Source organism: Lissotriton helveticus, chromosome 7, assembly GCF_964261635.1.
Source record: "Lissotriton helveticus chromosome 7, aLisHel1.1, whole genome shotgun sequence".
Lineage (NCBI taxonomy): Eukaryota > Metazoa > Chordata > Amphibia > Caudata > Salamandridae > Lissotriton > Lissotriton helveticus.
This window is the reverse complement of record NC_136068.1, coordinates 3,778,723-3,803,633: the sequence shown is the minus strand read 5'-3', so window position 1 is coordinate 3,803,633 and position 24,911 is coordinate 3,778,723. Positions and strand designations below refer to the sequence as shown.

Here is a 24,911-nt window from a genome sequence, read left to right as displayed (position 1 = left end):
ACTATCCCTGACGAGGCGTCGAAGCTCTTTTCCGCGACGTGGCGGAAGTGAAGGTGTTGGTGAGTGGTGCAGAGGGGTGGAAGTGAAGGTGTGGGTGAGTGGTGCAGAGGGGTGGACGTGAAGGGTTGGGTGAGTGGTGCAGAGGGGTGGAAGTGAAGGTGTGGGTGAGTGGGGTAGTGGGGCAGAAGTGAAGGGTTGGGTGAGTGGGGTGGAAGTGAAGGGTTGGGTGAGTGGTGCAGAGGGGCAGAAGTGAAGGGTTGGGTGAGTGGTGCAGAGGGGTGGAAGTGAAGGGTTGGGTGATAGGTGTAGAGGGGTGGAAGTGAAGGGTTGTGTGAGTGGTGCAGTGGGTGGAAGTGAAGGGTTGTGTGAGTGGTGCACAGGGGTGGAAGTGAAGGGTTGGGTGATAGGTGTAGAGGGGCAGAAGTGAAGGGTTGTGTGAGTGGTGCACAGGGGTGGAAGTGAAGGGTTGGGTGATAGGTGTAGAGGGGCAGAAGTGAAGGGTTGGGTGAGTGGTGCACAGGGGTGGAAGTGAAGGGTTGGGTGATAGGTGTAGAGGGGCAGAAGTGAAGGGTTGTGTGAGTGGTGCAGAGGGGCAGAAGTGAAGGGTTGGGTGAGTGGTGCAGAGGGGTGGAAGTGAAGGGTTGGGTGAGTGGTGCAGAGGGGCAGAAGTGAAGGGTTGGGTGAGTGGTGCAGAGGGGCAGAAGTGAAGGGTTGGGTTAGTGGTGCAGAGGGGTGGAAGTGAAGGGTTGGGTGATAGGTGTAGAGGGGCAGAAGTGAAGGGTTGTGTGAGTGGTGCAGAGGGGCAGAAGTGAAGGGTTGGGTGAGTGGTGCAGAGGGGTGGAAGTGAAGGGTTGGGTGATAGGTGTAGAGGGGCAGAAGTGAAGGGTTGTGTGAGTGGTGCAGAGGGGCAGAAGTGAAGGGTTGGGTGAGTGGTGCAGAGGGGTGGAAGTGAAGGGTTGTGTGAGTGGTGCAGAGGGGCAGAAGTGAAGGGTTGGGTGAGTGGTGCAGAGGGGTGGAAGTGAAGGGTTGGGTGATAGGTGTAGAGGGGTGGAAGTGAAGGGTTGGGTGAGTGGTGTAGAGGGGCAGAAGTGAAGGGTTGGGTGAGTGGTGTAGAGGGGCAGAAGTGAAGGGTTGGGTGAGTGGTGCAGAGGGGCAGAAGTGAAGGGTTGGGTGAGTGAGACCCACTTTGCTCCCTTTCGTTAGTGGGATGAGAGGGCAGCGAGAGTTGACCCACCACGCACGCTATTGTATTGTAATTGCATTTCTATAGCGCTTACTACCCCTGACGAGGCGTCGAAGCTCTTTTTCGGCGAGTAGCACGCTAATCCGGGACCCATAGAGGATCAGTGTTGAATTAGTATAGTGAAACATGCGAGTACATTTTAAGTGGTGGATAGGTTAGTGTTAGAACCGGGAGTCTCTGGTTGGCAAAGGTAAGTACCTTGGCCCAAGTAGGGACCCCTAGCTCCGGTCAGGGCGACGGAATAACCCTCTGAGATAACCCCTGCTCACCCTCTAGGTAGCATGGCGCGAGCAGTCTAGGCTAAACTCGGAGACAATGTGGATAACATTTGCACTTAACACGACAGCAATTCCCAATCCACCACAAACTGAGACCACACAGGTAAGTATATATAAAATATAACTTTATCTAGTTTCAGCATGTAAATGAAGCAGTTGCATGATAATCACTTCTTTAGAACAGCTAGCATTTCTAACTTAAAGGTTGCACGTTAAACACTTCATTTAGAACAAGGTTGCACTTAATTCTTAGTAGGTCTTGTAAATAAGCAGTTCTTAGCATAACAATAAAAATAGTCTCTAGTCTCTCAAATCAGCACTTAAAAATATGCCCCTGATTTATATGCACTTCGCTCTCAAAACGAACCAGGAAAACAATGTCAGCGCTTAAAAATAGCCAGGTTGATCTGCCCCTAATACCAGGAATGCCAAGCGCGGCAGCGCGTCTCACCCGAAGGCTGGGGGGACTCCTTTTCCTTCCCCCGGCACTTCTTTATGCCTCAGGCGAGCCTCCCTTGCCAGCGCCCACTCGCGCTTGGGCCCGGCCGGTCTCAGCAGGTCCTCCGCCCGCTCCCAGTCTCTCGGGGGCGGCGAGGAGCAGAGACGGCAGGCCGGGGGCTCGAGCACCCCTACAATTCCCTCGGCGAGGTCGGGTCAGTCTTCCCCGGTCCCGGCGGTGATTACGCAGGCAGACGAGGTCCTTGACGACGGGAGCCAATCCTGTCGCGGCCCTTCAGCCGAGCCTCCCGTGACGACACCACCACGCAGGGGGAATCAGCCAATCCGGTCGCGGCGCTTCTGCCGAGCCTCCCGTGACGTCACCGCCTGCTCTGGGGAAATCGACCAATCCGGTCGCGGCGTTTCTCCCTCAGCCTACGGCGGCAGCCAACCACAGCGCGGCCCCTTCGTGGCTGCGAGCAGACCTTCGGGGGTGATTTCAGGGCCCGGGCCCGCGGCGATGCTGAGGCGGGTCAAGCGTATTTAGCCCTCACCACGCTGGAGCGCTTTAGAACCCTCTGGCCCCCACCAGCACGTGTCGATGAACACGTCGATCTTGAGATGCAGCAGTTAGTAGACAGCGCGGCGCTCTCAAGCAGAACAGAGAGCAGCCAGCGCGCTACACGGGGCAATCAGCAGGGCTTAGTCCAGCAGTCCCCGAGTTTCCCTGCACACAGCAGCTTCATGATCTCCTTGCCACACAGCAGCTTCAGGGGGCACCGCAGAGTCTTGTTTCCTTGGGCAACCTTTATGTTCCTGGGTTGCAGACAGGGGGCCAGCTCTTCTCAGGCCCTTGGAGATTCAAGATTGTAGACACAGCACACAGCAGAGTCTTGGCAGTTTCAAGTAGGCAGGGTCACAGCACACAGCAAAGTCCCTTTCTTCTCCTTAGCTTCCAGGTGGACAGCAGAACAAGTCAGCCCTTAGAGCACACAGCAAGGCAGTCTTCCTTCAGTTCTCTAGCTGTCCTCCTTCCAGCGAGGGTTCCTTCTTGCTTGCAGAATTTCAGAATCTAATTCTCTGCAGACAGGGGTCCTTTCCTTATACCCCCCAATGTCTTTGAAGTTCTTTGTGCATGGAGGCCCTGGGTCCAGTCTAAACCAGTTCTGGGGGTTGCGGAGCACTGAGGTGTCTCTGGCTTTCTTCTTCCTGTCAGCTTCAGGGCCAGTGGGGTCAGTTGACCACCAGGAGAGAGCTAATGTGGGGGAGGTAGGCAGGCGCAGCTCAGCACTTATCAGGCATTCCTTCCTCCCTCCTCCCAGGCAGGCAGATGTGCCCTTTCATCCCCGGGATGGCTCCGACCCTCTCCTCTGGGGCTCTGCAGCCCCCCCTGTCACATCCAGACCAGGCAGGCATTCCACAAACCCAGGCACACAGAAAGGTTTAGACAAGAGAACAGCCACTTTCTAAAAGTGCTATTCTCCAACACAGGATTTAAAAAGACCCTTCACTAAAAGATGTGTCATTAAATTCTGAGTCCAGGGATATCTTTCACTTATGTCCCATCTTGTTCCTATGGGAAGATAGGCTGGTATCACATGGGCCCAGCCCCCCTCCATGTTACTCTATGGAGCAAGATAGCCTTACAGCAGTGAGCACATAAAATGGCTGCTGCCCACTACCAGAGCATAGTACCTGCACTAGTACATGCTCTACCTTATCCATACACTGCACCCTGCCCAGGGGGTACCTTGAGCCTTCCATAGGGGTGACTGATGTGCACAGACGGGGAAGGGTTAGGCCCAGCCAGTGGTGATACTGGCCAGGGGGACAGGCAGTCACTGACTGCACACAGGCCCTGCGCTGGCAGGCCTGAGTCACCATTTTAAAAGCTACTCATGTGGGTGGCGCAATCTGCGCTGCAGGCCCACTAGCAGCATTTGTCATCACCAGCCCGGGCACACACAGTACCCTCTACTAGGGACTTCGTGGTGATACAAATATGCCAATTAGGTATACTCAATCAATATCACAATTTACAGAAGGAGCACTTACACTCTGACACTGATCAGCAGTGGCAGAGTGTCCAAAGCATCTAAACCAGCAAAAACGAAATCCAGCACAGCATCAAAACACATGAGTCAGAGGCAAAAAGATGGGGGAAGAACCACGCCAAAAGGTGTCAGGTCTAACAGTTAGTCAGTTATTTGGATTCGGAATGATAGCAGAAGGATAGAGGAGGAATGAAGTTTTGTATTTATATAGCGCTTCTAACCCCTGATGGGGTGTTGAAGCGCTTTTTAGGCATCCGCTGGTTTCAAGGCACTTTGTCATTGTGTTGTTTACTCTCTGGTAGCACGCGGGAGCCAGAGAGACCTATCGTGGGATGGGCAACCCCTGGCACCGGCTGAGTGGGAGTCCGCCCCTGCCAGCGTCCCCTGCACCGAGCAGTCCCTGCTGCTAGGCGCTGGACGCGTGTCCTCTGCCCCTGCCAGCCTCAGTCTGTGGTTTGTTTTTGACCAGGTCTGATGCTCAGCCCCCTGAAGCCTGCGGCTAGTGCCAGATGGGGTTGTGTCTGTTGCATGGTTCTGTGCTGTGTTGTGTGGTACTGTGTTTTGTAGTACAGTTGTATGTTGTGTAGGACTGCAGAGTGTTGCATGGTACACTGCTCAGTGTGTGGCACTCTAGTATTATGTGGTAAAATACTGTTTTGTGCTTCTGTGGTGTGTTGTGTGACACCGCAGAGTGGGCCCGATTCACAGAAGTAACTTAAGACAAAATCCTAAACTTACTACCATTTTGGTATTCACAGAAGTTAGGAGTCCTAAATGCCTTCTGTGAATACCGAAAGTTTTAAAGTTAGGATGTTTCTCAGTTTAGGAGTCCTAAAGTTAGGAGTCCTAACTTTACTACTCCTAAACTGAGAAAAATCCTAACTTTAAGACTTTCGGGGTTCACAGAAGGCATTTAGGACTCCTAACTTCTGTGAATACCAAAATGGTAGTAAGTTTAGGATTTTGTCTTAAGTTAGTTCTGTGAATCGGGCCCAAGATCTGTAAGACGTCGCGCACCCTGACTAGGGTCGGTCCCTCTAGGCACAACCTGGACCCTGTGGGGGGTATTTCACGTTTAATAATTAAAAACAGGAAGAATCCTCCAGAGTTTGTGATTGGAGGACAATTACAATCGATAAATGTATGTCAGGATTGAATGCTAAGAATTCAACTTCAAGATCACTTCATTTTGGATAAATACATCAAGGGTGCAATCAGTGCATTGCACGCGCAGTGCCTGCCACCTTGTGCTTGCAGGGGGGTACCATGGGTACCCGCCAAGTGCACCCCCCACCCCTCCTGGGGGCCCCCAACCGACCCCCAAAGCACATCCCCGCCAGCCTTTCCATGGCAGCATCCCCCCAATGGAAAGACCTTAGTAAACACATATCCTAATATGGAACAGTTTTGGGCTCAGCACCCATGGTGCACGCGGTTTCTGCCTCTGAGACCCCTGGTGTGGGCAGTTTTTGCCTCTTAGAACCCTGGTCTGGGCAGTTTCTGCCTCTGAGCCCCTGGTCTGGGCAGTTTCTGCCTCTGAGCCCCTGGTCTGGGCAGTTTCTGCCTCTAAGACCCCCGGTGTGGGCAGTTTCTGCCTCTAAGACCCCTGGTGTGGGCAGTTTCTGCCTCTTAGACCCCTGGTGTGGGCAGTTTTTGCCTCTGAGACCCCTGGTCTGGGCAGTTTCTGCCACTGAGCCTCTGGTCTGGGCTGTTTCTGCCTCTGAGCCCCTGGTCTGGGCAGTTTCTGCCTCTGAGCCCCTGGTCTGGGCAGTTTCTGCCTCTGAGCCCCTGGTCTGGGCAGTTTCTGCCTCTGAGCCCCTGGTCTGGGCAGTTTCTGCCTCTAAGACCCCTGGTGTGGGCAGTTTCTGCCTCTTAGACCCCTGGTGTGGGCAGTTTTTGCCTCTGAGACCCCTGGTCTGGGCAGTTTCTGCCACTGAGCCTCTGGTCTGGGCTGTTTCTGCCTCTGAGCCCCTGGTCTGGGCAGTTTCTGCCTCTGAGCCCCCTGACATAGACTTGCACACACATACACACTAATACAATTTTTAAGTACCCAGATTCTTTTGGTGTATAAGGCGCTTGCACCAGTCGTGGTAAGATTATTATTTTCAGTTCTTGCGCCAACAGAGCTAAGCAACAGCCTCCTTCAGGCGTTGGCCGACTTTGCTTGCAAACTTCAGCCGTTCACTTGTGATGTTACCAACCGTACCTTAGATGAGTTCAGAGGAGTATTTTGGTGCCAACGTTTTTGTTTTGGCCATTTCACTGTGACGTGTGCTTGCGCTGGAATGCAGGAGGGACTACTTTACAGTCTGCTTATGGCCAGGGCCGGACTGGCTACCGAGCAGTTGTGTGTGCTGCCGTGCTGGGGGTAATTTCATTGATGGGGACCTGCGTGTGCAAAACGTTTTGCTTTTTTTATTTCAAATCGCACGCAGGTCCCCATCAACGAAATAAGCTCCCACCACAGAGAAATTAGCCCCTAGCTCGGCAGCACACACAACTGCCCGGTAGCCAGTCCGGCCCTGCTTATGGCACCGTCAGTGAGGCGCGAGCGCGAACAAAAGCACCTAAAAAGTTGAAAACTGGATGTCACCGGAAAGAAAGCAGCTCTTGTTAGGCTTCACCCGCACACAACTGTAGATCTCTGCTGCAGAAACTCCTGCTGTGAACCATGTCAATGTGTACAACCAGCTTTGGGTCAGGCCGCTGCTTACCGTTGGCTAGCTTTCCTGTCAATCTCATTTGCATCATCCTCTGTTCGTGTCTGCCCCGCCCCTGGAGCGCAGCCTCTGCACCGCCTCTTGATGTGTTCTTTTGTATCTTTCCATTGCTTACAGTCGCTCCTGCATACTCTGGGCGCGCACATTTGTCGCAATGCAAAGCAGGCAGGGAACGCGTTGAGCTGCGTTGCGTGAAGGGGGAGAGCAGAAATGTGACACATCTACTAAGACCCGCCTGACCGCAGCGCAGGGGGTCCTTGTGGTGTCTGCTGCCAATGCAGGCATCTTTGCACCCTGGTGCGAGGGCTCCTGCATTGCAGGCACGGAACCATCCTCTGCAAAACAACCCTAAGAGACAACCCCCTCTTTCTATGTGTGATACAGAATGCATTTAAAAAAGAAAAGAGGAGGTAACGAGGGAAAATACAAATATTCCTCCTCATGACACCGTCCTCGGGAGGCGCGACCCTTTAGTACAATCCCCGGTTTAATGATTTTAGTGAATCTTAGCTACCAGTCAGCTCTTTCCCCTAAATGTGCTTTTTTTGTTTGTTTTTCTAGATTATCCCTCCAAAAGGTGGGGGTTCACTATCTTGAAACAGTAACTTAAAAAACAAAATGGCCGCTGACTCATGCTGTACGCGCATGCGTGCGCGAGGGCGCGCGCTTACCTGTACGGTATCGTGCTGGGTCGCGGTAATATCATGGTGCTTGTTGACACGTGTGCATATATGTCATTGAGAGGAACGTTAACTTTTCTTTTTTTCTGATGCTGAAAAGGAAAGGCAACAAGCATTGGCATTGGCAAGGCCTATTGTGAGAACCAATGGCCCTGCTCTAAGACTGATCAATACCAGATCAAACCACAGAGGCGCACGGACGAGGAACCCCTACAGTCACTGACCCTCTCTCTGTCTCCTCTCCACAGATCCTGCTCATCTCTCGGACAATCACAGGATAAGAGGGCGCCATGAAGTTCCTGGGCCTGCTGCTGGCGCTGGTGGCTCTGACAGGTAAGATGCCCTCTGGGCCAACAGCTTCCAGCGGATGCTGCAGCCCCCTCTTGAAACCCCTGCTGTGGGACGGTGCCTTATAGACCGCCATCCCCAACCCCTGCTGCAGGACCGTGGCCCACAGACCGCCATCTCCAACCCCCTGCTGTAGGGTCTAAGAGCCAGCAAAGATGACAAGCTTGTCCCGGCTGCGAGTGCGCTGGCTCCAGAGCCAGCAGAGATGACAAGCTTGTCCCGGCTGCGAGTGCGCTGGCTCCAGAGCCACCAGAGTTGGCGAGCTTGTCCCGGCTGCGAGTGCGCTGGCTCCAGTGCCACCAGAGTTGGCGAGCTTGTCTCTGCTGCGAGTGCGCTGGCTCCAGAGCCAGCAGAGATGACAAGCTTGTCCCGGCTGCGAGTGCGCTGGCTCCAGAGCCAGCAGAGATGACAAGCTTGTCCCGGCTGCGAGTGCGCTGGCTCCAGAGCCACCAGAGATGACAAGCTTGTCCCGGCTGCAAGTGCGCTGGCTCCAGAGCCAGCAGAGATGACAAGCTTGTCCCGGCTGCGAGTGCGCTGGCTCCAGAGCCAGCAGAGATGACAAGCTTGTCCCGGCTGTGAGTGCGCTGGCTCCAGAGCCACCAGAGTTGGCGAGCTTGTCTCTGCTGCGAGTGCGCTGGCTCCAGAGCCACCAGAGTTGGCGAGCTTGTCCCGGCTGCGAGTGCGCTGGCTCCAGTCCCACCAAAGTTGGCGAGCTTGTCACAGCTGCGAGTGCGCTGGCTCCAGTCCCACCAGAGTTGGCGAGCTTGTCACAGCTGCGAGTGCGCTGGCTCCAGTTCCACCAGAGTTGGCGAGCTTGTCACAGCTGCGAGTGCGCTGGCTCCAGAGCCACCAGAGATGACAAGCTTTTCCCGGCTGCGAGTGCGCTGGCTCCAGAGCCAGCAGAGATGACAAGCTTGTCCCGGCTGCGAGTGCGCTGGCTCCAGAGCCACCAGAGATGACAAGCTTGTCCCGGCTGCGAGTGCGCTGGCTCCAGAGCCAGCAGAGATGACAAGCTTGTCCCGGCTGCGAGTGCGCTGGCTCCAGAGCCACCAGAGATGACAAGCTTGTCCCGGCTGCGAGTGCGCTGGCTCCAGAGCCAGCAGAGATGACAAGCTTGTCCCGGCTGCGAGTGCGCTGGCTCCAGAGCCAGCAGAGATGACAAGCTATTCCCGGCTGCGAGTGCGCTGGCTCCAGAGCCAGCAGAGATGACAAGCTTGTCCCGGCTGCGAGTGCGCTGGCTCCAGAGCCACCAGAGTTGGCGAGCTTGTCTCTGCTGCGAGTGCGCTGGCTCCAGAGCCACCAGAGTTGGCGAGCTTGTCCCGGCTGCGAGTGCGCTGGCTCCAGTCCCACCAGAGTTGGCGAGCTTGTCACAGCTGCGAGTGCGCTGGCTTCAGAGCCACCAGAGTTGGCGAGCTTGTCTCTGCTGCGAGTGCGCTGGCTCCAGTCCCACCAGAGTTGGCGAGCTTGTCACAGCTGCGAGTGCGCTGGCTCCAGAGCCACCAGAGTTGGCGAGCTTGTCACAGCTGCGAGTGCGCTGGCTCCAGAGTGCCCAGAGATGGCGAGCTTGTCTCTGCTGCGAGTGCGCTGGCTCCAGAGCCACCAGAGTTGGCGAGCTTGTCACAGCTGCGAGTGCGCTGGCTCCGGTTCCACCAGAGTTGGCGAGCTTGTCCCGGCTGCGAGTGCGCTGGCTCCAGAGCCACCAGAGACGGCGAGCTTGTCCCGGCTGAGAGTGAGCTGGCTCCAGAGCCACCAGAGATGGCGAGCTTGTCACAGCTGTGAGTGCACTGGCTCCAGAGTGCCCAGAGATGGCGAGCTTGCCTGCCAGATAGCTGCGGGTGCTGTTCATGTGGAATTTGTAGAGGATGCAGCTGGTTTTAAATATGTTGTGGCTGGCAAGGGGAGCCAGTGGAGTTCCATCTGAATGGGGACGATGTGATGATACCGCTTCACGCCCTGGATGAGACGTGGCGTGTGGGATGTCCTGATGGGGCAGGAGGGGGACGTGTGATGTCTCTGAAGCTGTGGTGTGTAGGATGTCCTTATGGGATAGGAGGGTGTGTGTGTGGTGTCTCTGAGGCCATGTGCAGGGCAGTCACCAACAACAGATTTAAGAGTATAATGTTTTGAACAGCAGTTCTGAAGTCACTTTCTGGGAGGAACGGCTGGTTCTAGGCTGTGTTTGTTTTCTTCTCAAGTGTGCCGGGAGGGTGAGTGGTTGGTGTCCACGATGGATTCACGTGACCTGGCATTGGATGTCATGGTTCAGTGATTTTTCATGCACGCAAAGCACCCGTGTTGGACAGTGGATTATTGGTAGGGGCAAATGTAAGTCTGCCACTGGCAATAGGGCCGCTAACACAGTATAGGGCTCAGAATAGGTCTTAGAAAAGTATTCCTCTGCTGAACCCTTGGCTGCGAGCAGGCAGGCTTAACGTCAGAGACAGGTATGTAAAGCGTTTAAAAACACCAATTCAGTAAAGAATTAAGACACAACACAAAATATAAATCCAACACCAATTTATAAAAATAGGAAATAGTTTTATCTTTTAAATGAAACCAAAATGAAAAGAATCCATTGTAGGGAACCAGAAATATGAATTTTTAAATATTAGTCGCTTTCTAGTGCTTAGAAACCAACAGTGCCCCTTTTAGTCATTTTGTTTGCTCTGACAGGTACACATTCACCTTTAGCAATTGTTCTGGAGGATCTCTCATCACTCTGGTGCAGCCCCCTCCAGCAGGCTGGCCCACAGACCGCCATCTCCAACCCCCTGCTGTAGGGTCTAAGAGCCAGCAAAGATGACAAGCTTGTCCCGGCTGCGAGTGCGCTGGCTCCAGAGCCAGCAGAGATGACAAGCTTGTCCCGGCTGCGAGTGCGCTGGCTCCAGAGCCACCAGAGTTGGCGAGCTTGTCCCGGCTGCGAGTGCGCTGGCTCCAGTGCCACCAGAGTTGGCGAGCTTGTCTCTGCTGCGAGTGCGCTGGCTCCAGAGCCAGCAGAGATGACAAGCTTGTCCCGGCTGCGAGTGCGCTGGCTCCAGAGCCAGCAGAGATGACAAGCTTGTCCCGGCTGTGAGTGCGCTGGCTCCAGAGCCACCAGAGATGACAAGCTTGTCCCGGCTGCAAGTGCGCTGGCTCCAGAGCCAGCAGAGATGACAAGCTTGTCCCGGCTGCGAGTGCGCTGGCTCCAGAGCCAGCAGAGATGACAAGCTTGTCCCGGCTGTGAGTGCGCTGGCTCCAGAGCCACCAGAGTTGGCGAGCTTGTCTCTGCTGCGAGTGCGCTGGCTCCAGAGCCACCAGAGTTGGCGAGCTTGTCCCGGCTGCGAGTGCGCTGGCTCCAGTCCCACCAGAGTTGGCGAGCTTGTCACAGCTGCGAGTGCGCTGGCTCCAGTCCCACCAGAGTTGGCGAGCTTGTCACAGCTGCGAGTGCGCTGGCTCCAGTTCCACCAGAGTTGGCGAGCTTGTCACAGCTGCGAGTGCGCTGGCTCCAGAGCCACCAGAGATGACAAGCTTTTCCCGGCTGCGAGTGCGCTGGCTCCAGAGCCAGCAGAGATGACAAGCTTGTCCCGGCTGCGAGTGCGCTGGCTCCAGAGCCACCAGAGATGACAAGCTTGTCCCGGCTGCGAGTGCGCTGGCTCCAGAGCCAGCAGAGATGACAAGCTTGTCCCGGCTGCGAGTGCGCTGGCTCCAGAGCCACCAGAGATGACAAGCTTGTCCCGGCTGCGAGTGCGCTGGCTCCAGAGCCAGCAGAGATGACAAGCTTGTCCCGGCTGCGAGTGCGCTGGCTCCAGAGCCAGCAGAGATGACAAGCTATTCCCGGCTGCGAGTGCGCTGGCTCCAGAGCCAGCAGAGATGACAAGCTTGTCCCGGCTGCGAGTGCGCTGGCTCCAGAGCCACCAGAGTTGGCGAGCTTGTCTCTGCTGCGAGTGCGCTGGCTCCAGAGCCACCAGAGTTGGCGAGCTTGTCCCGGCTGCGAGTGCGCTGGCTCCAGTCCCACCAGAGTTGGCGAGCTTGTCACAGCTGCGAGTGCGCTGGCTTCAGAGCCACCAGAGTTGGCGAGCTTGTCTCTGCTGCGAGTGCGCTGGCTCCAGTCCCACCAGAGTTGGCGAGCTTGTCACAGCTGCGAGTGCGCTGGCTCCAGAGCCACCAGAGTTGGCGAGCTTGTCACAGCTGCGAGTGCGCTGGCTCCAGAGTGCCCAGAGATGGCGAGCTTGTCTCTGCTGCGAGTGCGCTGGCTCCAGAGCCACCAGAGTTGGCGAGCTTGTCACAGCTGCGAGTGCGCTGGCTCCGGTTCCACCAGAGTTGGCGAGCTTGTCCCGGCTGCGAGTGCGCTGGCTCCAGAGCCACCAGAGACGGCAAGCTTGTCCCGGCTGAGAGTGAGCTGGCTCCAGAGCCACCAGAGATGGCGAGCTTGTCACAGCTGTGAGTGCACTGGCTCCAGAGTGCCCAGAGATGGCGAGCTTGCCTGCCAGATAGCTGCGGGTGCTGTTCATGTGGAATTTGTAGAGGATGCAGCTGGTTTTAAATATGTTGTGGCTGGCAAGGGGAGCCAGTGGAGTTCCATCTGAATGGGGACGATGTGATGATACCGCTTCACGCCCTGGATGAGACGTGGCGTGTGGGATGTCCTGATGGGGCAGGAGGGGGACGTGTGATGTCTCTGAAGCTGTGGTGTGTAGGATGTCCTTATGGGATAGGAGGGTGTGTGTGTGGTGTCTCTGAGGCCATGTGCAGGGCAGTCACCAACAACAGATTTAAGAGTATAATGTTTTGAACAGCAGTTCTGAAGTCACTTTCTGGGAGGAACGGCTGGTTCTAGGCTGTGTTTGTTTTCTTCTCAAGTGTGCCGGGAGGGTGAGTGGTTGGTGTCCACGATGGATTCACGTGACCTGGCATTGGATGTCATGGTTCAGTGATTTTTCATGCACGCAAAGCACCCGTGTTGGACAGTGGATTATTGGTAGGGGCAAATGTAAGTCTGCCACTGGCAATAGGGCCGCTAACACAGTATAGGGCTCAGAATAGGTCTTAGAAAAGTATTCCTCTGCTGAACCCTTGGCTGCGAGCAGGCAGGCTTAACGTCAGAGACAGGTATGTAAAGCGTTTAAAAACACCAATTCAGTAAAGAATTAAGACACAACACAAAATATAAATCCAACACCAATTTATAAAAATAGGAAATAGTTTTATCTTTTAAATGAAACCAAAATGAAAAGAATCCATTGTAGGGAACCAGAAATATGAATTTTTAAATATTAGTCGCTTTCTAGTGCTTAGAAACCAACAGTGCCCCTTTTAGTCATTTTGTTTGCTCTGACAGGTACACATTCACCTTTAGCAATTGTTCTGGAGGATCTCTCATCACTCTGGTGCAGCCCCCTCCAGCAGGCTGGGTCCCGTTAGAACTCCTTCCTTGCGTTCTGCTTGCGGGTCCCAAAGTATCCAACACACATTCCAAGGTTCTGGAATCTCCAAGAGGGTCCTTGAACGTGTGAAACTTCAATTCCGCAATCCAATTAAACAAAACCCTGACGAATCCACTGGTACTCCAGGCTGGGAATTCTTTGTGCGGATGTCCAGGTGAGCTCTGTTAACCTGTAGCTTGCAGAGAGTCCACTCTTTAGTTCTTTTGAAGCAGGTTTGATCCACAGGGCTGCAGTTTCCAATGGTGCAAAAAGGTGCAAACTCAGAGTCCTGGACTTTGGAAACGCACTTCAAACTCTTCAGCACAGACGCTTCTGATTCTCAGTTTCAAGCAGCAGATCTGGAGGGCTCTGCCACTCTCAGATACTTATTCCAAGTTCTCTGGATCAAGCAGGAGGTCCCTGCTGACCAATTGGAGCAGGGTAACTCCCCAAAGGCATGACCACATCCTGTAGAGTGTGGCATTATTTCGTCCCAGAGTGCACCAAATCTTCCAGATTCATAATGGCTGATTTTCCAGCAGGGTGGTAAGAGCTGGGTAAACACACCCCTAGGGCGCTACTTTCCATAGACTCTCCCCTTGCATCTGTGCATTCCTTCCCTATCCTAGCTCTAGCTTTGGGTCAAATGAGTAGAGTTGTAAATGACACTGAGGCCTTCCCCTTTCCTTTGAAGACCATGGTTTGTGACTCATCCCCCTGTTCTGGCATTCCTGCGTAGCAGCACACTGCCCTCCCAGCAGAGCTGGTTAACCCCAGGGGCTCTTTATCTTCAAGGCAGCCTGGCTAATCCACTTAACTCTGACCAATCACCTGCTCCAGATCGGAGGCTTCGCATTCTTGGAATATGAGGAGATCAAGACAGTAGCAGATATCAAGAAATATTTATTTATTCATTTGGGAAGTTTTATAAAGCGCAAACATGACCCATCTGGGTGTCTGGGTGTGGTACAGAGAAGCAGACATTCTAAACAAATGGACATGCAAATAGCAAGGACTGTACATATAACAACAGGTGAAGCATAGTAGATACAAAGCAACAAAATTGTGCAGTAGAATGGGCTGCCAGAGCTGTGTACACGAAACAAAAGTAAATCTGAGTGTCTTCAGGGCTATTGTTGAAGGTATTTATTCAGGCGCAACCGAGGAGGTCGAAGGGTGAGATATGGTTTCAAGAGGAAGTGCGTTCCGTATTCTAGGGGCAAGACTGGACAAGTTAACAAAGTAGGTATGATGACGCCCACCACAATATAGCACATTAGAGCACAACCCTGTGCTTCATCCACGTGCCCTCACACGACCAGCGGGCTAGAGATATGGCTGGTGCATGAGTGCACATCTTTTTCTATGCAGGGTGGCATTGCCTCAAAACCTATGGAGAAGATATTGGGCCCCTAGGGAAGCCTCAGGGGTTTGTTGTTCGGCTTCCCTCCCTGACCGGCCGTTCAAATGCTATGGCGACAATCCATGTGGCGCTGTAAGATGATGGTCTTACCTAAATGCGACCTGCCGACTGAATTTCATAAAAGTCGGTCATCCGTGGTCAGGAGGGCTCCAGCATCATCAAGAGGGGGGGTCGCGCTCATCCATGGTCAGGAGGGCTCCAGCATCATCGGGAGGTGGGATTGCACTCATCCGTAGTCAGGAGGGCTCCAGCATCATCAAGAGGGTGGGGGGGAATCGCGCTCATCCGTGGTCAGGAGGGCTCCAGCATCATCGAGAGGCGGGGTCACACTCATCCGTGGTCAGGAGGGCTCCAGCATCATCGAGAGGCGGGGTCACACTCATCCGTAGTCAGGAGGGCTCCAGCATCATCGAGAGGCGGGGTCGAGCTCATCCGTGGTCAGTGGCATTTTCCAGGGTGCGTGATGTGGTGGTCTCCATGCTGCAGGGTGATTTAAAGTCAAGTATGTTGCTGTTTAAATGGATGGCGCTACTCTGGTTATTTCAATGTTCTTGCTGATGGAGGAAAGGTGAGTGATGGGCCGGTAGTTGGCGAGGGCCTTGGGGTCTAGTGTTGATTCCTCCAGGAGTGGGAGGATCTGGCCCCCCTCTTGAGTACTTCTGAGAAGAAGCCTTGAATGAGGGAGGCATTGGCAATGGTGAGCAGGGATGGAAGAGCATCTCCAGGGGGAGCGTTGAGTAAAGACGAGGCTAAGACATCGTCTTCATACGAGACGATTTTCAAGAAGTTTAGTAAATTGGTATCTTCTGCAGGAAGTAAGGCTTTGAAGGAGGACCCTGGCAGGATGCTACGAGAAGGGCGAAGCAGGCGTTGTGCCTATGATCTGCTCCTGGATCAGTGATTCTTTTCCATTGAATAAGAGGTTGATAGTAGTGCGTGTGTCTGTGTGGTGTGGGAATTGAGGGTGAGCCTGGCCGTTGGTGCGGTGCTTGATTGTAATGGAGAACACGCCTGGTCTGCCGGCAGATTCAAAGATGGGGCTGGTGTAGGACGTAGCTTTGGCAGTTGTGAGTCAGGACATCAGTAGTGCAAGGCCATTGAGGGCTCTGTTTATTTTCCATTTTCTTTCCTGTCTGCAGAAAGAGCATTTGTTACCACGAAGGGCTTCTGGGTACCAGGGTGCAGAAGGTGTTGGCGTGTTCCTGCATGTTTTACTTGGAGCATGTGTATTCGCATGGTTTTCCAGGAGTCTTTATGGGTTTTTGAAGAGTGTTGGCTTGGGTATCGAAGCCGCAGGGCGAGTGATGAGTTTAGGTTTAGGTTGTTGTCCGAGAGCCTTTGAAGGATTAGAAGCTTTGGTGTCGTCTTTGGGTTGACCTCAGATTATGGTTTTGAAGTAAAGATACATCCATGCTTTGTGAAGTCCACGCCTAGGTCTGACTTTGATTTGTTGACATTGAATGACTTGAGCTGCTCACATCCACTTCCCAAGGACCATCTCTGCTTTAAGATGTTGTGGAATCAGAGAGCAACAAATGGCGCTGTGCATAAGCAGGGGGTGTAGTAATGACGTTGAGCGTAGACGCTGTTGCACCTGCAGGTAGATGCCGCCATTAATATTTATAATATTAAAGACACAACCTACCATTCAAGGGTATGAACTAAGATGGCCGCCTGATAGGAGCTCCTGTTAAGAGCTCCTAGTGCTTGGGATCCCAATATTGGATTTTATCCCTGTTAGCACCCACAACTTCGAGGAATCGAAACACGAACAAGTAACTGGATGCAAAATGAACAATTGTACCTGATTTGCGGACGGCTGGTGCTCAGCGTGGGTCTGTGCGCCTGATCTGTGATCTGGGATCGCCTGGGAGGCACTGGACATCGGAGGAGTTTGAGTCCGGGATCGCCTGGGAGGCGCTGGTCAGCAGAGGGGCTCGAGTCGGCTGAGGGCTCCCACGCTTGCACCGGACCAGTGGCGGATTCGGATAGCCGAGCTGGTGGCGGATCCAGCGGCCACTGAGGAGACTGACACCGTTGGGCACGACTGGAGTTCACCGGGAGTGCTGTGCTGCCCACGGTGAGGTCTCCAAATCGCCTTTGGTCTCGCCCGTCACCACCGGAGCGGTCCTGGGGACAGGACTCGCACCTGGAGCACCGCAACCATCGCAGCCATCTGCGCACCTGCAACCGCTGTGGAGACTGGCCCCGCTGGGCACGATTTGAGCTCAGCAGGAGTGCTGTGCTGCCCACGGGAGATCGCTGGGAACCTCTCGCCGATGCCCGGTCGGTCGGATCGGCTGGAGCAGGCTCCTCGTCGGAGGGTTCCCACGCCTGCACCGGCCTGCACCGGACCATCGACGGATTTCTGAGCTGGTCGCTGAGCTTGCTACAGATCCGGCAGCCACCGAGGAGACTGGCTCCGCTGGGCACGACTGGAGCTCACGCTGCCCTCGGGAGGTCTCTCTCATCATCGCTTGACTGGAACCGCTGGCACGACTGGAGCTCACGCTGCCCTCGGGAAGTCTCTCTCATCATCACAGGATCGATCTTAGAGAAGGGACGCTCACCGGGAGCATCGCGCCTACCCCCAGATGGACAGATCAGCTGGATCAAGCCTCTCGGCCCGCAGCGACAACAGCCACTCCCCGCGCCCCCCTCTGCTGCCACCGGGATCTACCGTGAGCGGAGCTGCAGCCTGTGCAGGGGTGCTACGAGTGGCCGCCTGATTCTTTACAAGGTGTGTGCACACAAGTTTACTTTCCTGAACACTTATGCCGGTTTTCTCTCCCTTTGTCCGGTTTCCTAAAGTGATATTTTCTTTCAAATCAAACTATTTTCGTCGACTGGGCAGTGTCTCCATTGTCTAAAATGGCGGGGGCCATAACTGGAGCAATAAATCGCCCCACTGCCCCCAGATGACCATGAGGCTGCATACCAACTCGGTCAGGGGTCACCTAAACGGAGATAAGTCTCTCTCCTCCCCACCAAGCAGCAACATAGAAGCAGCAACATAGAAGCTGGACTAACTCAGTAGAAAGGGAAACTGAACTCTCTAAATCCCAACAACAACAGACAAAGGACTAATACTCTTGCCTCTCTATACTCTATTTTGGCGGCCATCTTAGACTAGTCCTCCACTTTGGTGGCCATCTTAGACTAGTCATCCTCATTAACTCATACCTAAGGCTATCCTCCTCTATTTTTCTTTTCTTTTCATGCTCACCGCCCTATAACCTCACCCACCCACCCACACCCCCCCTCTTCTACCTACACCGCTTCCATCATGGAAAGCATGGGCAAGCACACATACAAAATTAACTACCCACCCGAGCTCACCAAAAAAAACGCCAAACGCTTCAAACACAACTTCATGAAGGCCCACCCTGAAACCCCGTTTGTGGACACCTACTTCTCACTAATTAATGGGGCCACGAGCACGGATATCATCCTCTACCCTCTATGTAGAGCACAGTGTAGGAAAATGTTCCTCTCCACTCTCACTATCTCCACCACTAGAAAATCTGCTCATGGGCTAACACTCTCCATTACACCATCCCAACTTTTCTCTGGCAGAGCCACTATCTCCATCTACAACAATGGGATCATCCTATTCCAATCCACAGACAGGAGCCTTGACCTACTCGACAACCTGTTCCCCACCTTCATAGATCTTATCTCCAACAGGCGGACCTCCACTCCTAGCACCGCGGACTACACAACACCCTCGACTCCCAATCGTCAATCTAACATGCCTAACCTATCACAGCATCTGAACGTCACACACCTCTCCCCTCCCCCCAGCGCTGTAATCAGTCACCCTCTCGATCCCACTTCTCCACACCCCTCATGCACTGGCGAAGATCACTCCCCTTCATACATCCCCCATACCCCCACCCTCTTTACCCCCCACCACACACCTCATACGAGCCTTGCAGAACCCATCACCGCCCTGAACATATCTCCCACGTCCCGCAGCAGGACCATCTCTCACCCTATCTCCCCCCCACTCTCACTCCCCACTACCCCACTCTCCCAGCTAGACTCATGGAACACACCACCTCCCTTACCCTAACCCCTCATCCTCTCCCCCCCCATTCTCAGCCCCCACTATCTTACTTGCACCCCCACCATCTCCAGCCTACACTCATCCCTCAACACACCTGCGCCGCCTCCCACCAGCGCCATCACCTATTCTACCAACCGGCCCCTTACCTCATCCACACCCCTTACCCACAATCTCTCTCACCCATCGAATGCAACCCCACCTACTACTGCCGAAGAGCCCGGCACCGTCGCTAGCACATCCCTCCCCCTCCACTTCAGCTCCCACTACAGTGCCCCACTCAACCGCCCGTGGCTCTCATTCCCAATACCATCCCCAATCCAACCCTGGACTTGATTATATCCACCCTCCTACAAGTCAAAGAAGAGCTCCACACCATCAAAGAACTTCTTTTCTCACACCCCAGACACCCCTACCCACCACTTCTGCGTCCAACAAGTCCCCCACCCTCCCCACAGACCCTTTCATTCATTACTCCCCGCGTTGGCCCTCTATCCCCGCTCGCAATATCACCCGCCGCCCCCGTCGCCCCCTCAACCCCCTCTCTGACCGCGACCTATACACTCTCCTCCGCTCATATGGCCCAGGTCCCACAAAACACACAACCACCACACACCTTCCCATACCCACGATTCTCACAAATCCCCTTAGGCCCCCCACACTGAGTAACAGAAGCTCCGTCCCCAATAATCTCAGAAAAATCCCCCTCTCTCTAGAACACTCGACCACCCTTCTCACCCCCAGCCTCAAATGTCTCCTTCTCAACTGCAGATCGGCCCCGAGACACTCCTCCGGCATCGCGGATCTCATCTTAACAATGGACCTTGACCTAGCCATTCTGACTGAAACGTGGCTAACTGAAGCCTCTACACCTATAATTAACATACTAGTCCCCCCCAACTATCACATCATTAGACTCGACAGAACTGGCAAGACGGGCGGGGGTATTGCATGCATTTTTAGGAGCAATCTCGCTGTTACTAAAGCCACCTCCCCCTCCCTTACCTCCTGTGAACTCATTTGCCTCGATATTACCAGCGAGGGCAAACCTGTCTGCTCCCTGCATGTCATCTACCACCCACCCGGGGACAACCTCACCTTCTCCCAACAACTCATGGACACGATAACATCCAACGCCGGGCTACAGATCACTCAAATCTACATTGGTGACTTCAACCTCCACTGGAACGACCAGAAAGACGCTGTGGTGAATAGTCTCCAAACTTTCCTCAACACGCTTGACCTCACCCAAATCTGCAACAGTCCTACACACGACAAAGGCTCTATCCTCGACCTGATCATCGCCAAAGAGGACTCTACCCATCTGGAGGCAATCCAACCCTGTGACTGGTCAGATCACCACATTATCACATTTTTCATCAACGAAAAGGTCAAACTTAACCCGGCTCAACCCACCAAAACAAAGATCTGGAAAAGGGACATGAAGAATCTTAACCCCGACTCCTTGCCTTCCCACACCCGCAGTCTCCTCCTTCCCCCTACGGGCGTCTCTGATGTTCATTCTCTGACCGACCACTACCTCGACTCTATGACCTCAATAATCAATGAAGCCGCCCCCCTCCAACTGATGAGAGTCTCCACCAAGAACTCGAACCCCTGGTATGATGGTAGACTCAATGAAGACAGGAGCGCTATGCGAATGGCAGAGCGCACCTGGAGATCTGACCCCTCAGCACTGCACCTTAAAATGCTTAAGAATAAGAGAAATGCCTACTTTAGGAAAATCAAGCGTTCGAAATCGGACTTCTTTAGCCAACAGCTGGACCAAGCAAAAAACCGACCAAGAAAACTGTTCGAGCTAGTCAAAACCCAAACCAAGATGCAACCTCTACAATCAAACAGCACAACAAGTGATATTCCAAGCTGTGAAGACTTTTCTGCCTTCTTCAAGCTAAAGACCGACAATATAAGAAGTGATCTCCTCAATGATGTAAGCCGATACTCCAGCCCCATCAGCATAACTAACACTCAACCTAAAAACAACGCGGCATGGACGTCCTTCGACACCTACTCTGAAGAATCAATTCACAAACTGCTCGGCACCTTGAAGCCCTCTAATCACCTCACAGACCCACTACCTGCTAATGCTGTAAAAGACTTCACCCCCCTGCTCCTCCCACTCTGGACTAAAATCATTAACGGTTCCCTTCAACAAGGACTCATCCCAGACTCCCTCAAGGTAGGGCAAGTCATGCCTATACTCAAGAAACCTACAGCTGACCCGGCCGACCTAAACAATTACGGCCCTATCACCAATATCCCCACCCTGGCCAAACTGCTAGAAAAATGCGTACAACTCCAACTGACAAAACACATCGATCAGTTTGACCTCCTCAACACTCATCAATCAGGCTTCCGAGCAAAACACAGCACAGAAACGGCTATGACACACATAATTGATGACGCCCTCCAAATCCTTGATCGCAATGATTCCTGCCTCCTCATCCTTCTTGATCTCTCCTCAGCATTTGACACGGTCAAACATGAGAATCTACTGGAGTTGTTAAATACAAGAATGGGTTTATCTGGGACTGTCCTCAAATGGTTCACCTCCTTCCTACATAACCGGTCTCAGAAGTTCAAGATCAACAACGTGTTGTCCTCATCTGTGCCCGTAACACTAGGCGTCCCACAAGGATGATCTTCCCTATCCCCCACATTGTTCAACCTCGTCATGGAACCACTCACAACCTTGCTTCAAGCATCGAATGTACACTTCCATATGTACGCCGATGACACTCAACTTTACCTCAAGCTACAATCCCCGGAAGACATCAAACTTCTGAACTCCACACTAAGAAACACCCAATCATGGCTGGCCGATAATCACCTCAAACTAAATGCTCTGAAAACTGAGTTCCTTCTGATCTCACCTCCTGCGAAAAACGCCATCACCCAAACCTGGCTCAATCATCTAACTGCACTCAATGTCCAGCCCACCATCGTGGACTCCGCGAAATCCCTAGGCATCACACTTGACTCCAATCTCAACATGCAGCAGCACATTAGCAAAGCAACTAAAGGAGCTAATTTCCAAATCAACACTTTGAGGAAACTCACACCCTTCCTCCCACCCAAGGACTTCCAAACTGCTGTACAAGCCCTAGTCATCCCTCGCATAGACTACGGAATTGTGGCTCTCAGCGGGCTTCCCCTATCAACAACGGCACCCCTAAGAGCCTCCCTGAACGCTGCCGCGAGACTCATCACTGGCTCAAGAAAACACTCGCATATATCCCCTGACTTAAAAACCCTGAACTGGCTACCGTTTGAAGCCAGAGTACAGCTGAAAATTGCCTGTATGACACACTCGGCCATACACCACAAGTCACCCAACTACCTCACTCAAAAGCTGACTATATCAGGAGGCTCGAGATCCAATAGAAGCACAGAAAACCTCCTCCTGAAACCTAGAAGATTCCGGAAGGAAAAAACATACAAACGCTCCTTTTCAGGAATGGCACCCAGGATCTGGAATGCACTCCCGCCTGAAACCAGGCTTATCTCCTCCACTGCATTTTTTAAGAAAGAGGTAAAAGCCATCCTTATGGCTAAATTCACCTGAACGCTATGGTTACTGGATCAAAGACATTGCACGGCTCTGTATTTTTGGTTGCCTGTTGTTTACTGTTGTTATACTCTTACTTGATTGCTTTCTTACTTTGCAACTCACTTCTACCGACTATTATATTGTTTTCAAGAGTGTGTATAATCACCCCCTTGTTGCCCCTACCCTCTGTTACTGTAAAGCGCTCTGATATCTGCAAAGATCTTGTTCGCGCTATATAAAACTTTGAATAAATAAATAAATAAAATAAGGGCATCGGTTGAGGCGATTGGGTAGAAGGCGTCCACTCCGTATCATCAAAAGACCCTTCCCATTGGAGTATTGTCAAAGCGGCAAGGAATACTACGTAGGGTCCACCCAGGGCAAGTGTGGACCACCCACTGGAGGCCCTATAAAGCCATGGAGGGAGTCCTGTACAGCTTCCACCCGGAAGCCAAGGGGGGCAGTCCTGGCTGAGAGACTAGGCTGGGCAAAATTCATTAATTCCCTTTGCTGAAATCATGCAAAAGCTCACAACATTGCAGACAACGATGCTTTTTGTAAGCATGAAATGATCATGAAGACAGGTCGCCCTACAAAAATTGTTTTGTTCCCGTGCTTCCACAGCATAATTTTTATCCGATCCAAGCACCAGTTGTACACTGCAGCAAAATGATGTAAACTTGGGCATTTCAAATAACAAGCGTGATGGAAAATGACGAAAATATAAACACAAGATGTAGCCAGCCGACACCATGGGCCCGATTCACAAAGGTAAACTTAAAGGTGAGGTACAAGCCTTCAGGCTTACTGACTGGCTCCAGGTCAAGATGCGGACACACCCCCCCAAGGCCCTCCACACCCGGGGACCAGCATACACCAGTGTTGGAAGTGGGATCCCCGGCTGGCCAGGGCTTTCGCCAAAGTCAGTCAGAGACCACCACACCCAAGTCAGGGCAAGGGAGTTACACGCCAAGATAACCCCTGCTCACCCTCTAGGTAACGTGGCGCGAGCAGCAAGGCTAAACTTGGAGGCGATGTAGGCTAAGTATTTGCGCACGCACCCCAGCAACAGCACCCAAAGGCCCACCACAAAGGAAACTCCACACAAGGTTATATAAAAATAGCCTTTGTATTACACCAAAACACATTAGATAAAACACACACTTTACAATGTGCCAGAGGCACGGGCAGAATTTACAAGGGATATGTACAAGACAGGGCCACCTGGACCACTGTCAGGAATCAGAAGTAGCACTTTCAGAAATAGCACTTAGAACATAGAATATAGCACAAAATAGCACACAACCAGTAATTACTGGTAACCAGGACCTCACTAGCACCACCTGTACTAGGGAGAAAACAACCACCTATGTATTACAATACCTGTAGGGGTGTAAGAGGAAAACACATGATGCAATGCATAACATTCATTCAGAGGTGTAAAGGCACATGACGCATAAACAATACATTCAGAGGTGCAGCAATAACATTGCGCAAAACTTAGATCAGTCACCACCTGTGACTGTCCCTGTGTCCCAATGTCAGGGCCTAAACGTCGCAGTTGCCCACAAAGTGCTGGGCAACTGGTGCAGGGAAAGTTAGGGCAACGTTGGAGCCTCTCTGGGCTCAAGAACCACCACTTTGGCACTGCGGAGCCTCGCTGGGCTCCTGGACAAGTAAGGAGGCTGCTGAGCCTCTCTCAGGCCCTTCTTTCCAGGACCACTGGGCCCCAGAGCCTCTCAGGGCTCTCAAAACGAAAATGGGCAATGAGCCTTTCTCAGGGCTCTCACAAAACCAGCAGGCCCCCTAGAGCCTCTCTGGGCTCGGTAAACAAATAGCGCCTCGAGCCTCTCTGGCTCTAGTTGGAGTCCCCCTCTTGGGGACTCGAATTGCCCAGAAATGCCCCCTAAGAGCCTCTCTGGCTCTGAAACACAATGGTGGGGCTCACGAGCCTCTCTGGGCTCTGCAAAGCAACTGGTGCCCCCGGGGCACCTCGTGGCTCCAAGAAAAGGCTCCCACTCGTTGGAGTCGCTCCCGGGGGACTCGGGATCAAGGGAGGCCCCACGGGCCTCTCAGCACTAAGGCCTGCACGGGAGGGGCGGGGCGGGCACCGGCAATGTGCCCCGACACCCCCCTCTCCTTTGGATGCACTCACCGGGTTCCCGCCGTCGCGCTGGGTCTCGGCGGCGTCTCTGCTCCGCCGGCGCTTCCCCTCTCCCCGGGGCTCTCCTCACTTTCTTGGAGCCTCGGGGGGGACAGGTGCCGGCTTCTTCTTCTCGCGCTGCTCCTCGCTGGGTCTCTCTCCTCCTGGGGGCCGGGGCAGGACGGGACTTCCTGTTGTCCCGCTACCGCCTGCCTGACTTCCGGTGACTGGGGGCCGCCAATGGCAGCGCGGCCCTCGGTCGGGAGGCGGGCCCTCGAGGCAAACTCCGGGCAGCGGCGGTGAACCCTCAAATTTAGATAGCAGGCGAGGTGGGCTCTCGCTATGGCCACGACAATAGCGGTACAGTCCCCGGCGAGGTGGGCACTCGCCAGGGGCTTCCAAATTGGCAAATAGAGCAGGCAAAAGCACCCAGAGCGCTCTCAAGCGCCAAATGAAATTTAAAGCGCTCCCTGCGCTAAAATGGCAATTTCAAGCGCTATTAAGCGCTGGGTCACAGCAAAGCGCCCTCAAGCGCCAAAAGTCAA

General features: G+C 53.5%; 1 protein-coding gene across 2 annotated transcripts in view; it reads left to right on the top strand.

Annotated features, from left to right (window-relative positions):
• The window catches only part of APOE (apolipoprotein E), a 632,892-nt gene that overhangs the window by 595,974 nt on the left and 12,007 nt on the right, over window positions 1-24,911 (top strand). For both annotated transcript variants that reach the window (XM_078651268.1, XM_078651269.1), the window contains exon 2: window positions 7,662-7,746. In XM_078651268.1, coding sequence (XP_078507394.1) covers window positions 7,704-7,746 — 43 coding nt within the window. In that variant the 5' untranslated portion in view covers window positions 7,662-7,703. The remainder of the gene's footprint in view (window positions 1-7,661; window positions 7,747-24,911) is intronic.